Genomic DNA, 15,867 nt, shown 5'->3' with positions numbered 1-15,867 from the left:
AAGGTCTAAATTTCAAAGGGCCACCAATTCCTTTCAGTCCATAAACTTCTTACCAAAGGCACCCAAAATTAATTCTAGTTTTAAAAAGCAAGCAAGTGGGATGCCTGGGTAGCTCAGTCCTTCAATGTCTGCCTTTGGTTCAGGTCATAATCCCAGTCCTGGGATGGAGTCGCAATCAGCCTCCTTGCTCAGTGGGCAGCCTGCTTCTCCCTCTGCCAGCCACTCCCCCCTGCTCTCTCTCTCTGACAAATAAGTAAACAAAATCTTAAAAAAACAAAACAAAACAAAAAAAGGTACAGGCTAATGTGTGTTCATTTGTATAGTATGCCCAAGCTAATTCACTTAATAGCCACTACTTTTAACTGACCAGTGAGGTCTTTGGGGAAGATGAAAACAACTTTTTACTGACTTAAAATTATTTGCAAAACTCAGTTTCCAAATTTGCTTTTATATCCCCTTCTCCACCAAGATCAATCCCAAAACATTTTTTGCTCTTCATGCAGTCAGTATGCTTTATTTTGGTTATTTACTCTCCCTAACCCAGGTAGAAGGCTCCTTCCATCTGTCATTAAAATTATTTAGTCCTTCAGCCTCTTCTATTGGCAATGTCTGGGTAATGCTGATGTTGGTACCATAATCATTCTCATTTTCATTATCTGAACTTTAGAAACCTTGGTTACAATATTCATAATGTTAAAAATTTAAAAGTCCCATCACAATACACAGCACAGAACAGGAAAAGCAAAAGATGAATAGTTAACATTCATGGTAACAATGCACTTAAGCCGTACATGGAGTGCTACACGATGGAGAATTCATTACTGTGAAGAGTAAACAATGACTGCCAATAGTAGAAGGTAAGAGAAAAAGACAGCAATGACTACCCAAGGAGAGAAATCCACGCCACAGTCATCTGACACTAAAATGCTGCCTTTAGCACTGAATTGTGGAATTACGTATGGGTTTTGCATTTTTTCTCAATCTTCTCCACCCACTGCTAAAATGTGGGACTTACAGTGTCTTGGAGAAGGGTTTCCCAAGACTTAGGATATTTTCCAAAGCTTTAAAAAAATATTAACTTCAAAAACAAACTCACAGTTAACTTCTCACTGGAAATAATGAAAGCCAGAAAACAATTAAATACTATCTTTAAAATGCTGGAAAAAACTGACTTAATAACTATTATTTCATTTTTCCAGTATTAACTGTAATCCATTCAACTGGACTACATATAACAGAGTTGACTCTATAGCCTACTTTAAAAATTAACATAGAAAGACTTAGATATACACACTATAGCTGTGTTTTTAAACAGCAGAAACTCTTGAATGTGTTCAGGTAGAAATATGAACAGCAATATTCAGAGCAAAAGTACAACAGAAAAGAAAGGGAAACAAACCAAACTGCTCATAAATATTTTTGAAGGTAGGAGCGCCTGGGTGGCTCAGTGGGTTAAAGCCTCTGACTTCAGTTCAGGTCATTATCCTGGGGTCCTGGGATTGAAGCCCACACTGGGCTCTCTGCTCAGCAGGGAGCCTGCTTTCCCCCTCTCTCTGTCTCTGCCTGCCTCTCTGCCTACTTGTGAGCTCTGTCAAATAAATAAATAAAATCTTTAAAAAAACATTTTTGAAGTTAATAAACTCTTGGGCTTCAGAACAAATGAATTACACTTACATAAATCAACATGTATAAAATGCAATATAATAATGAGGGGAATAAAAGCAAGGCATATAGTCCATTCCATTTATATAAAGGTTAAAAAAAAGCTAAGCAAGATACTGCTTTAGAAAATATATGTATAGTAAAATGGTATGGGAAAGCAAGTGAATAATTACAGAAAACTAAGTTCATCAAGAAAAAAGAAAATAGACAAACAAGACAGGTGAAACAGGTGAAGAATATACTAAGGATCTTCAAAAGCACAGTACATGTTCTATTTCTTTAGCCAGATGGTATATACAAATGTGTCTGTTACATTCTTTAGAATATGCACTCTTTAAAAAGTATGATATATTTCATTCGGCAAAAATATAAGCAAATGGACTAATAAGCAGTTTTCAAATAAAATTCACACTTAAAATTCAAATACAAGGGCACGTGGGTAGCTTAGCCAGTGAAGTACCTGCCTACGGCTCAGGTCATTATCCCAGGTTCCTGGGACTGAGTCCCACACCAGGCTCCCTGCTCAGTGGGGAGTGTGCTTCTCCCTCTCCTCCCTGTTCACGTTCTCTTTCACTATCTCTCTTGCTTTCTCTCTAATAAAAATAAAATCTTATTTTTAAAAGTTCAAATACAATTTTTGTGATAGTATGTATAAATTTGAAGGTACTCTATGGCATAGCCGTTACAAATACTGAAAGATGAGGAATCTTGTGGATTGTTGTGTCCATATTCATGAGCAATACTGGTCTGTAGTCTCCATGATGTCTCTGTCTGGTGTTGGTATCAGAATGACAGTTTCGTCTTGCCATTTGCGATGATGTGGATGGAACTAGAGGGTATTATGCTGAGTGAAGTAAGTCAGTCAGAGAAAGACAACTATCATATGATCTCCCTGATATGAGGAAGGGGAGATGCAACATGAGGGATCTGGGGGTAGGAAAGGAATAAATGAAACAAGGTAGGATCGGGAGGGAGACAAACCATAAGAGACTCTTAATCTCAAAAAACAAACTGAGGGTTGCAAGGGGGTAGCGAGAGGGTGGTGGGATTATGGACATTGGGGAGGGTATGTGCTATGGTTAGTGCTGTGAAGTGTGTAAACCTGGCGATTCACAGATCTATACCCCTGGGGCTAATAATACATTACACGTTAATGAAAAAATTTAAAAATTAAAAAAAAAAAATAGAGTTTCTCAATCTGTGTCTTTCAAGACATTTGCCCATATCATTTAAGTTTTCTAATTTATAGTGTAAAGTTGTTTATATTTGCATTTAGTCTTTTTTATTTCCATAGGGTTGGTGATGATGCCTTCTGTTTGATTCATGATTTTGGTATCTGTGACTTTCTTTTTTATTTTTCTTGGCCAAGCTGGCTAAAGGTTTGTCAATTTTAAAGAATCAACTTTTGGCTATATTGATTTTCATTACTGTTTTTCTGTTTTCCATTTCATGGATATCCATTCTGATCTTTCCCACTTCCTTCCTTCAGTTTTCCTTGAATTCATTTTACTATTCCCCTTCTAGTTTAAGGTGAAAATGTAAATTGCTGCTTCAAGATCTTTCTTCTAACTAGGCATTTAAAGTGACATATTTCTCTATAAGCACTGTGGTAACTGCATCCCATAAATTTTGATACACTGTGTTCTCGTTTTCATTCAATTCAAAATACCTCCTAATTTCCTTCTGATTTCTTTTGACCCAGAGACTATTTTGAAATGTGTTAATTTTTAAGAATTTATAATTTCTCAAAACTCCTTCTGTTAATTACTAATTAATTCCACTATGATAAAAGGACATACTTTTGTATGATTTCAACACTTAAATTCAGAGTTGTTTTATGGCCTAGCAAAGGGTCTATCTAACACAGACAATGTTTCATATAAGCTTGAAAATAATGTGTATTCTCTGCTGTTCTTAGGGAAAGTATTCTATAGATGTGCAGGTTTGATAGTGGTTTATAGTGTTCTATAGTGTTCTTCATTTACTGTGTATCTTTGGTCATATTCTATCTACTTGTTCTATCACTACTGAAGTCTTCAATATCCACCTGTTGTTGAATTGTCTATTTCTCTCTTCAATTCTGTCAGGTTTTGTCCTATGTATGTGGAGGTTTTGCTGTAGTATTTCTAATTATTTTTTTGACGGTAAATCAAGGATCAATTGACCTTTTTATCATTATAAAATGTTTTTTCTATTAATAATTTTTGTTTTAAAATCTATTGTCTAATATTAGATAGCTGCTCCAGCTGTGTTTTGGTTACTGTATGCATCGTTTATCTTTTTCCATTCTTATACTTTCAATCTTCTGTATCCTTGAATCTAGAGTATGTGTGACTTTGAGTCTTGACTTTGTCACTAGTATTTGCATGACCCTGGCAAAGTTAATTCAATTTTCTAAACATGAGCTTCTTTACCTATAATACAAGAACAGTAATATACAAAAAGACTGTTACCAAGATTAAATGAGACAAGGTTTGCAAGTAGTTCTGTTTACTATAAGTAATGAATATTCAGAAGTATTACAAAAATTATTACTGAGAAACGTTTGTTAGATTACTCCTTTCTGCCCAGGGATGCTGCTGAGTAAGCTTCGTTCAAGTCTCCCCTCCCACCACCATCATGTCTAAGTCAAGGTCTCCCAAAGAGGCTGAACAGATGCAGAAGCTCTTTACTGGAGGTCTGAGCTTTGAAACCGATGAGAGTCTGAAGAGCCATTCTGAGCAATGCGGAACACTTACAGACGGACTGTGTGGTAATGAGATATCCAAACACCAAGCGCTCCAGAGGCTTTGGGTTCGTCACATATGCCCCTGGGGAGGAGGTGGATGCAGCCATGAATGCAAGGCCACTCTTCCACACAAGGAAGAGTTGTGGAACTAAAGACAGCTATCTCAAGAGAAGATTCTCAAAAACCTGGTGCCCACTTAACCGTGAAAAAAGTTTTTGTTGGTAACATCAAAGACGACACGAAAGAATATCATCTAAGGAATTACATTTGAACAGTAAGGGAAAATCAAAGAAACTGAGATCATGACTGACTGAGGCAGTGTGTAACCATCCCTCAGAACAATGTACTGACCAAACACGCTTGAATATGTACCAGCAATAGGCCTCTCTGGGAGAAGATGATATACATCCTTGAAGCCCTAGCAGCTGGGAACGCCCAGCCTGTTTCTTTTTTCTGTTATCTCCCCTTCTCCAGCGATCACCTGTAGTTAATTAGATGATTCCTTTAAATGTGTTTACTCAACCACAGATCCTATACTGCTTGATCAGGTATATCTTGCTTGCTTGTTGACTGTTATCTATATCTAATAAGTATGGACTGAGGAGCTGTTCTGGGAGGCAGACACCTGCTCCCGTTCTCTTGAAGTGACTTGTTCGTGCCCCATTCTTCTCCCACGTGCCTTTGGAAAGTGGCAAGTGGTCATTGGAAAGCAGCAGCAGGGGCAAAAAGAGCAGTTTTGCTTTGTAACATTTGATGACTATGATTCTGTAGACAAGACTGTCATTCAAAAATACCTTACTTTGAATGGCCACAACTGTGAAGAACGGAAAAGCCCTATCAAAGCAAGAGAGGGCTAGTGCTTCATTTACACAAAGAGGTCTAAGTGGTTCTGGAAACTGCTGGTCGTCGTGGAGGTGGTTTTGGTGGGAATGACAACTTTGGTCATGGAGGGAACTTCAGTGGTCGAGGTGGCTTTTGGTGGCAGTTGAGGCGGTGGTGGATAAGGTGGCAGTTGGGATGGCTATCACAGATTTGGTAATGATGGAAGCAACTTTGGAGGTGGCAGAAGCTGTAATGATTTTGGCAATTACAACAATCAATCCTCAAATTTTGGACCCATGAAAGGAGCAAATTTTGGAGGCAGAAGTTCTAGCCCCTATGGTAGTAGAGGCCAATACTTTGCTAAACCATGAAACCAAGGTGGCTATGCTGGTTCCAGCAGCAGAAATAGCTATAGCAGTGGCAGAAGGTTTTAATTACTGCCAGGAAATAGCTTAGCAGGAGAGGAGAGCCAGAGAGGTGACAGGGAGGCTACAGATTTGTGAACTGAGCCAAACACAGGGGTAGCAGGGCCTAGCTGCTTCAAAGAAGACATGTTTTTAGACAATACTCATGTGTATGTACAAAAAGTTCAAGGACTGTATTTGTGACTAATTGTGTAACAGGTTATCATAGTTTCTGTTCTGTGGAAAGTGTAAAGCATTCCAACAAAGGGTTTTAATGTAGTTTTTTTTTTTTTTTTGCATCCTTGCTGTTGATTGCTAAATGTAATAGTCTGATCATGATGCTGAATAAATGTGTCTTTAAAAAATTTATTATTACTAATGTTACTACCAAAGAAGATAAAAAAACTAATCAAAACAGAGACTCACCTTTTCTGATAAATACTGTTCATATATTCCAACAGCAGCTGCTCTTAAGAGACCTTTGGTTTGGTTGGTTTGATGTTTTCCATCTTTCTGACGACTTAATAAAACTTCGAGTTGCTGTTGGGCTGTAACTCGGTATCCTTCCACTGTCATCCAGAAGAAGAGATGTGCTTGACCTCCAGTTTGCTGCATGTAATCTACCAAACAAAATCCATAACAACATAGATATTAATGTCACATATTTTTGGATGCATGTAGCCATGCAAGTTAAGAAAGATTAAAGTTTCAAATACTTAAAACTCTACATTTTCAAACTGTTAAGCAAATGCTTAAGATGAAGAATGCTTACATCACAAATTGGTTAGGTTAAAAAGATCACAGTTATATAGAAAACACAAATGGATGCACACATTTTTTTTTTAAATCTTATTTTTCATAATAAAATTTCTAGGAGATAAAATTACTACAGAAGGCTTCATCAGAAAGAAACTACTTCAGGAACATTTGGCTTCTGTTCTCAATAAAGATTACTGATTATAATATTAATATTCTTACAAATATTAAAAGTAAGGATTAGGATCTTCAATAAGCCATGCATTTATGCTTTTGGTCATGAAAATGAAAAATCAGGAAGGTTTACTGAAAATGTCCTCCAGATAAAAAGCAGTTTTGATGTATAGTTGACCCCTGAACACTGCTGGTTAGATCAGGGGCAAAACTCACCATGGACTCAAAAATTCATGTATAATTCCTGACTTCCCAAAACCATAACTACTAATAGTCTACTGTTGACTGGAAGCCTTCCCAATTATATAAACAATGAACACATACAACATTCTGTATGTACTATATTCTTAAAGTAAGCTAGAGAAAAAAAATGTTAAGAGAATCATAAGGAAAATACATTTGTATTACTATACTGTATTTATCAAATACAATCTATATAAATAAGTGAATCTGCACAGTTCAAATCCATGTTGTTCCAAGGTCAAATATAATATTAACAAAATTAGTAAATATTTATATGTATTAAAATTATATAAAAACAAAGACCTATTCATGCACAAAATGATACAAACGCTAAAAACAATGTTGCTGATAAAGAACTCCTTCTCAAATAATTTAAATTCATAGAATCTGCTAGAATTTAAATGAGTTATTTAACAAATGCACATTTAAGTTATAATAAGCATTTCTTTCCTTCTAAACAAAATAAATCTCTACCTCTATGATTTCCAAAAAAGGGAACACTTCAGAGAATGGGGAGTGGAGGAAAGATATATTTGGTATGCTTAATATCAGATATTTAAAGTTTAGTAATATTTACGATTATTAAAAATTTCAAGGGCTGTTTTATTTTCATAAAACGGATTTACCCACCCATAAAAAACTGTAGTGCAACATTGTCTACAAGAATGCTGTCCAAGGGGACTGTGCAAAGTTTCCCAAAGTTCGCTGCCAGTTTCACAGTATTTATTTCCTAAGAGAAAAGTAAATGCAGGTCAATATTTCATGTACTCATGTATTAGGTCAAAGATCTTTTCATAGATATAAAAATGTTAAACTAAAATGGAATAAAAATAAAGTTTTTTCTTTTCTTTCTCCTTCATGTGGGTTCCCAAAAGTCCTAGCCTAGAGAATTTCCTGCTGCGTAGTAAATATGCATTAAAAGTATGATAAGCATTCACTTCTTTCATTATAAAATAATTCTAAATTACCAGAATTTCAAATATTCTCTATTTCTACATATTCCAAATGAAAATGAACATTTTAGGAGCTAAAGGGGATATATGGAATGCTTACAATGTCCAAGAATAAATAAATCCCAACATGTACAAGTACAGACTGAAGTCTATTCACTGAGAAAACAGAAAATATCCCAAAAGAGTAATTTTTCTCCTGAGAGAGTAAAAACTCTACCATCTTTCATTAAAAATATGCTTCTTCTCAGATGACCTAAACAGTAAATTAAATTTAGTTTTCAAAGTCAAAAAGCAAAGTAACTACCTACACATGAAAAAACACAGAAAAACAAAACAAAACATGAGTTCAAAATTTAGACAGTCTAGAGATGCCTGGGTGGCTCAGTCAGTTAAGCATCTGCCTTCAGTTCAAGTCATAATCCCAGGGTCTGGGGTCGAGCCCTGCATTGGGCTCCCTGCTCAGTAAGGAACCTGCTTCTCCCTCTGCCTGCCACTCCTCCTACTTGTGCTCTCTTTTCTCTCTCTGACGAATAAATAAATAAAATCTTCAAAAAAATTTATAGAGAATCCACATGTCAAGCACTGTGCTATGTACTTTATACACATTATTCTCCACAATAATCCTATTGGATAAATATCACCCACCTCACTTAACAGATAAAAAAGCTGAAATCAGAAAGACTGCCTATGATTACAGAGCTGCCAAGAATGACTCGGTGTTTTCAAAGCCTGCAGCCTCTTCCATAAAACCCGAATGTTTCTGTGTCACCATTTCTCTGTATTCCTAAATCCCTATCTCAATCCTCTATTTAAAAAAGAAAGATCAGAGGTGCCTGGGTGGCTCAGTTGGTTAAGGTTTCCCTTCAGCTCAAGTCATGATCCCAGGGTCCTGGGATTGAGTCCCCTGTCAGGCTCCTTGCTCAGTGGGGAGCCTGCTTCTCCCTCTATCTCTGCTCCCCTGAACCCTGCTCATGTGTTCCATCTCCCTCTTGCTCTGTTCTCTGTCAAATAAATTAATAAAATCTTAAAAAAAAAAAAAAAAGGAAAAGATCAGAAGGTTTTTCTGAAAGTTTGGGTGCCTTAATTAGGGGGAAATACTAAATTAGATGTAGTTAATACATAATGGAGAAGAAAAAGAACTTGAGAAAAGTGGAAAACTTCCTCTCTAATTAGTATTTCCCTTCATATAAATACTGTATAATAATAGATAACTGACTTAAAATCTTTGGCATAAAGCAACCTGGTGGCAGCATGTTTTCTCCTAAGTCTTCTTTCTTCAAACTTACCACCTCTTTCTTTCCCAGAAGCAGCTCCACATATGAGATGCAGAAGAGTATTCATTTATTATTGTAATAAAAAAGATAAACAGCCTTCTAAGATTTCAAGATGAGTAGCATGGTTAAAAAACTTTATCTCAGCAATTGCACTACTGGGTATTTACCCTAAAGATACAAACGTAGTGATCCAAAGGGGCACGTGCACCCGAATGTTTATAGCAGCAATGTCCACAATAGCCAAACTATGGAAAGAACCTAGATGTCCATCAACAGATGAATGGATCAAGAAGATGTGGTATATATACACAATGGAATACTATGCAGCCAAAAAAGAAATGAAATCTTGCCATTTGCGACAACATGGATGGAACTAGAGCGTATCATGCTTAGCGAAATAAGTCAAGCAGAGAAAGACAACTATCATATGATCTCCCTGATATGAGGAAGTGGTGATGCAACATGGGGGCTTAAGTGGGTAGAAGAAAATCAATGAAACAAGATGGAATTGGGAGGGAGACAAACCATAAGGGACTCTTAATCTCACAAAACAAACTGAGGGTTGCTGGGGGGAGGGGGGTTGGGAGAAGGGGGTGGGATTATGGACATTGGGGAGGGTATGTGCTTTGGTGAGTGCTGTGAAGTGTGTAAACCCGGTGATTTACAGACCTGTACCCCTGGGGATAAAAATATATGTTTATAAAAAAAAAAAAAATTAAAATAAAATGCAAAAAAAAAAAAAAAACCTTTATCTCTGTGGAGATTCTGACTTTTCTTCCCAAGTGAACTAATTAAAAAGGTAAAGCTTGAGACTCAAAAAAGAATTGATGGGCTTCAAAACAAGGTTCTAAATTTTAAAGGGATCTGCTATGAAAAGGTGTCTGAACACTGGGGCACGTGGGTGGCTCAATCAGTTGAGCATCCAACTCTTGATTTCAGCTTAAGACATTTACTCTGGGTCCTGGAAGCAAGCCTTACACTGGGCTCCACACTCTGGGGAGTCTGCTTGGAGATTCTTTCTCTTCTTCCTCTCTCTCTCTCAGCCCTCGTCCCCTGCTCCCACTCATGTGCTCTCTTGCTCCCAAAATAAGTATTCTTCTATACTGAATGTGCATGAGTATATAATTTTAAAATACATTTAACTGAAACAAAGACATACATACACATAAGTTCAGGTACTAGACAAACGCGGGCCTCAAGAAATGAGTTGTAATTAATTCAGCAACTAAACTCAATATTTATAAAAATCAGACTTCTATTCTTAAAAAATTCAAAATTTAAATACATTTTAAAATTACAAGCCCAGAAAGTCACAATAAATTTCCAAAAGGGAAAACCAGAAAAAAAAAAAAAAAGGACTATACTGAAAACTAAGGTAGTTAGTTTAAAAAAAAAATCTCTTTTCTGTTTCCAAGGCCCAAATCTCTGCTCTTCTCAGCTACCTATAATCACTGTTTCTAATTCATCTCTCTCCATTTTCTCTTGGACCAGTTCCAATAAGGGTTTCTCTCCAATACTCCAAAATGCTATTATCAGATCACCAGTATTCTCCTGGTGGCAAATCAAATGGTCAATTCTACGTCTTCATCTTATTCAACTTATTAGCAGCCTGTGACATACCCGATCTCTTACTTCCTTAAAAACTTTCTATAATTGGCTTCTGGAATATCACACTCCCACGTTTTCCTTCAATTTCACCAGTGACTTACTCAGTCTCTTTAGGTAGATCTTCCACTTTGTCTTAAACTCTAGTAACTATACTGCCTCTGGACTAAGTTCTTGATTATCTTCTTACTTATACTCACTGTTTTAGGTAACTCCATCCAGTATCTTTACTTTAAATAAACATCTAATAATCCTGAGGACCCTCAAAGTTTAGGTCCATCACCAACCTTCCCCTTGAACTACAGTGCTTAACAGCTAGCAGGTTTATATGACTGTCCAATAAGGATCTCAAACTAAAACATCCAAAATTTGACTGTCTCTTCTTAATCTCCTCTTTACTGTATTATCTATTTTAGTAAATAACAACACTGTTCATGCAGTCAGGCCAGAAATTCTAGGATCCTCCCTGAATCCTTTTTTTTTTTTTTCCCCTCACTCCATATTTAGTCTATTAGCAAATCTGTTAGTACTACATCCAAATTCTAATTACTTCCCACAACCTCTGCAGACATCTCATACTGGACTAAACCAATCATCTCCTAAATGATCTTTTAGTCTCCATTCTTATTCCCGCCAACTCTACCACAATTTCTAAACATCACAAAGACCCGAAGTGATTATTTTACCTCATAAGTCAGGTCATGTCACTTGCCAGCATAAATCTCCAACGGATTCCCATCACGATTAGAATTTTTTAAAAATCAGGGCACCTGGGTGGCTCAGTGAGTTAAGCCTCTGCCTTCGGCTCAGGTCATGATCTCAGGGTCCTAGGACTGAGCCCCACATTTAGCTCTCTGCTCAGGAGGGAGCCTGCTTCCCCCTCTTTCTGCCTGCCTCTCTGCCTACTTGTGATCTCTTTCTCTCTGTCAAATAAATTTTAAAAATCTTTAAAAAAAAAAAAGAATTTTAAAAAAAATCTTACTATGGTAGATAAAACCACATATGATATAATCCCTAAGGTTCCCTAAGGTTCCTCTCCAATTTTATTACCACTATCATCCTTTCTCATTCATTCCATACCAGCAATGCTGACCTACTCTAACTCACCAAACATCTTCCTATCTCAGGGCCTCTGCATATGATTTCACCTCTACCTGAACGATTCTTTAAAAAAGAAAAAATCTCTCGGGCACCTGGGTGGCTCAGTGGGTTAAGCCGCTGCCTTCGGCTCAGGTCATGATATCAGAGTCCTGGGATCGAGTCCCGCATCAGGCTCTCTGCTCAGCGGAGAGCCTGCTTCCCTCTCTCTCTCTCTGCCTGCCTCTCCATCTACTTGTGATTTCTCTCTGTCAAATAAATAAATAAAATCTTTAAAAAAAAAAAGAAAAGAAAAAATCTCAACACTTTCCCATTATTCTACCAGATTTCTCTAAGCTCAAATGTAACCAAATCACTCAGCATCTAATCTAAAACATTCCTAGACGTTCTCTATCTCTCTACTTTGCCTTGTTATTTTTTATATTTACTTATTTTTAACACGTTTTTTAACATTATATAATAATTTATTTATTGTTTTATTTTTTGACTCTTCAACTAAAATATAAGTTCTATGAAGAGAGAGCTTTTGCCTATTAGGTCCGTCTAAAATGGTGCTCAATGTATAAAACTATGTAAGTGTTGAATTTTTAATAAAAAATGAAAAGATGAATAAATAAACCAATAAATAAAATCCTTAATTGCTGTAGCATTTTTCAGGAAATGTTTTAATCTCTTTAGTTTTAACAAATACTTTTTTCTGCAAATCCTTTTGTGGAGGGCCACACTATTTAATATTTCACATCTTGTCATTTGCTAGATATTTAAGTGAATATAAAGTATTTATAACTAAACATTAATTTTAAAGTACTTTACTTACTTTGCCTGACTGCAATCGCTGTATTCTTGAGTCACATACTTTCTTTACAAATAGTAAGCTATTTATTTGATTCTTGATAGTGTTGATATCTAAATATAAACAAATTGATTATGAGCTAGTGGTAATGTTATTTATGAAATACTTTAAACATGTATGTACTGTAATTTAACATGAACAGAGCAAACAATAAAAGAACTAATCTGAAATTTTATAGTGAAATTATTTAATTAAAATTAAACCATGCCTATTATTTTTACTTTAGAGATAATTACAGTATCAATAGCCTCAAATTCAGAAAATTGTAATACTTTTATTCTTAACACACATTAACATAATAAGATTTAGACTTAGATAAGGTGAAAATAACTAATATCATAAAGTGACATTTGGGTAAATTAAAGTTTTGTTTAAAGATAGAATAATGATTAAAGAAGTACATGTTTCTGTACTTAAATGAATTACTTACCATCACCAACTGTATCTAGAGATCGAAGATACTGTAATTCTTCTGCTGCCTTATCTCTGACTGCTTCTAGCTCTCCAATATTGTCACTCAATTTAATAATGTTCATAAAGGCCTCATAGTTGCAATTAGAATCACGGATCTGAAAATGAAGTTTAAAAAACAGGTGGGAGAAGGACTCAGGAAAAAAAGAATCTTCAGGGTCTACCACATGCTAGGTAGGAACAATCTTATATCAAGTGTTTACGCAGTGCTTTTAAGAACACAAAATGAAAACTTCTGTACTCATAGTCCCAAAGAAAGGTAAAGGAGTAGAAGATGAGATTAGTGGCAGTGAAAGGCCAATCTGGTAGGGTACAGTACATGTGGTAGCTTCCATTCTGAGTGGAATGAAGTTATTGGAGGGTTTTAAACAGAAGAGTGCTGTTCTCTGACCTAAACTGAACAGAATCGATGTGATGACATAATTAACTGTTTTTTTTTCTCCTAGCCATGTGTTGTTTAAGAACAGGAATGGGAGTTGAGAGTTGAGTTGAATTTAACCAGAGTGTGGCTTCATCAAAAATATAACAAAGTGAGACACAAAAAGTACTCAAGGATATTATAAAGTGATCAGCTGCTGTGACTGCCAACAAGACTTAAGTAAAGGAGTAAGGGAAACAATGAAAAGGCAGCAGACTTGGGATACTGTATATTCTCTATAAGGAGTCGAAGAACTGGGAACTGAAGATGTCCAGAACTTGGGAAAAACTAGCTAATAAGCACACGAAAAGATGCTCAATATCATTGAGTCATCATGCATATTCAAGTTAACCACAACAAAACAGCAATGCCAAATGCTCATCAGAATGCAGAGAGATGGGGGCTCTCAACTGGTGCTAGGGAAGTGCAAAATCAGAACAAAACTTCAGAAGACTACTTGGCAATTTCTTTCACTTTATGTAAATTTTATTTCAATGATTAAAAAAAAGGTAGGTTATTAAAGACATGATTTCTCTAAGAACACATTAAGAAACAATTAAACAGATGTCCATTTATCTGCTCTAGTTGAAAATAACAATATGAGATAATTTATTCCACAGTAAGAGAGAAGACTCATTCTTAATTAGTTCGTATTTTAAAAAAATATATACATTTATGATGAGTAACGCAAAACTATCTATACTATTTTTAGAAATGACTTAAAAACTATGGTTGGATAACACTAACATATTATAGAAAGAAGATATGTTACTACTAGACTGCTCTAAACTTTGCCGTTCAAATAGAAATGAACTATATGGTTAGATATTAATGTAACTGAACTAGGAATAAGAACTGAGCTCATTTTAATATTTATAATACCTATGGATACAAGGTTTTCCACACAATTAATGTCAAAATACTAAACAAGGCAACAAAGTAGGCTAAAGATCCTTTACTGATAAACTTTGCTCTTTTAAATATATTTTCTGATTCTATACTGCAAAATGAAATAAGGAACAATTCCTGTTCATTAACGAGAAAAAAGACCCAAGCATCATACACAATAGTAGTATTAATCCAACTCTAGGGAGAACAAGTAAAGACATATTGGTTTGAATTTCTTTTGGAGCATATTTTAAATTCCACCCCCTCAAATGTTTACACCATGTATTTAATTATATAGTTAATATAAATTCAGCAAAAGAAAAACTGAAAGCTGAAGAAAAATATATAGGAAAAAAATTATTCCTAATCCCATGAGTGAGAGATAACCATAACATTCTGTACCTTTTCTATATCACAAATAAGATTATACAGTACTATATCTTGATTAAGTTTAGTATAAAACATCCATTTTACTGTGTTCTAAAAAACACTTCCTAATACCATTTACCCTTATTTCATTACTGAAATGTTTTTGAATTTTACCTCTTTACCTAGTTTTTTAAAAATTACTTTTTTTATTATATAACTAATACTTCCTACAAAGTACAATATATACACAAGAGAAAAAATTAAAACATTCATAATCTTTCATAATCCTACATAATCTTGTTAAGATTTCAAACAGTATATATACTATCAGAATTCTATAGTCATTAGTAAGAATATAATTACTTATATATTTGTTTTTTAAAAAGCATTCTCTACACACACATCACCTCTGGTTATCCTTTTCATATAAAAAATATGTTTAGTTTAGTATAAAACATAATGCAAAATGAAATAAGGACCTGGTGCCTGGGTGGCTCAGTTGGTTACGTGTCTGCCTTCTGTCAGGGCATGTTCCTATGATCCTGGGGTCCTCGGATCAAGTCCCACAACAGGCTCCCTGCTTAGTGGGGAGCCTGCTACTCCCTCTGCCCCTCCCCCCCCTTATGATCCTGTTCTCTCACACTCTCTCTCTCTCAAGTAAATAAAATCTTTAAATATATATATATATATTAGCATTTTTTCATTATTCAAGATACACTAAGATACACTACTATCATTCTTTTTAATGGCTTCATGTATTCTATTTTATCAATATGCCATAACTTATTAAACTAATCCTCCATGTAGAACACTTAAATTGCTTTCAATTTTTTAGTTTTAAAAGCAATGTTGCCATTAATGTCCTTAAATATAAATTGTTTCAAACTTACTTATTATTACTTAAGAATGAATTTCATGAGTATAACTCCTAACCAAAGGATATGCAATTTCAAAAATTTTAACTAGGCAGATATGCACGTTTTTAAAGCTTTCATAGAGCCCAACAGGACACTAAAAAAATTGACAAAGGAAATAAAGAACCAGTTGTATGGCCTGCAAAAAAGGCTCTAGAAATACAAAGCTAACAAAACAATTTCTGCCTGCAGGTAACCCACAATCTGGTGGGAGAGAGAAAAATTGCTGCAGCAA

The 15,867-nt window shown here is 35.3% G+C and overlaps 1 protein-coding gene across 2 annotated transcripts in view; it reads right to left on the bottom strand.

The window, feature by feature from the left end:
- Positions 1-15,867, bottom strand: part of SNX13 (sorting nexin 13) — a 131,633-nt gene that overhangs the window by 42,132 nt on the left and 73,634 nt on the right. For both annotated transcript variants that reach the window (XM_082693002.1, XM_082693003.1), the window contains exons 10-13: positions 13,003-13,141; positions 12,537-12,625; positions 7,420-7,519; positions 6,043-6,236 (exon numbers count right to left, since the gene is read on the bottom strand). In XM_082693002.1, the coding sequence (XP_082549128.1) occupies positions 6,043-6,236; positions 7,420-7,519; positions 12,537-12,625; positions 13,003-13,141 (522 nt within the window). The remainder of the gene's footprint in view (positions 1-6,042; positions 6,237-7,419; positions 7,520-12,536; positions 12,626-13,002; positions 13,142-15,867) is intronic.

This window comes from Mustela nivalis (assembly GCF_964662115.1).
Source record: "Mustela nivalis genome assembly, chromosome: 12".
NCBI lineage: Eukaryota > Metazoa > Chordata > Mammalia > Carnivora > Mustelidae > Mustela > Mustela nivalis.
This window is presented reverse-complemented; position numbering and strand designations above follow the sequence as displayed.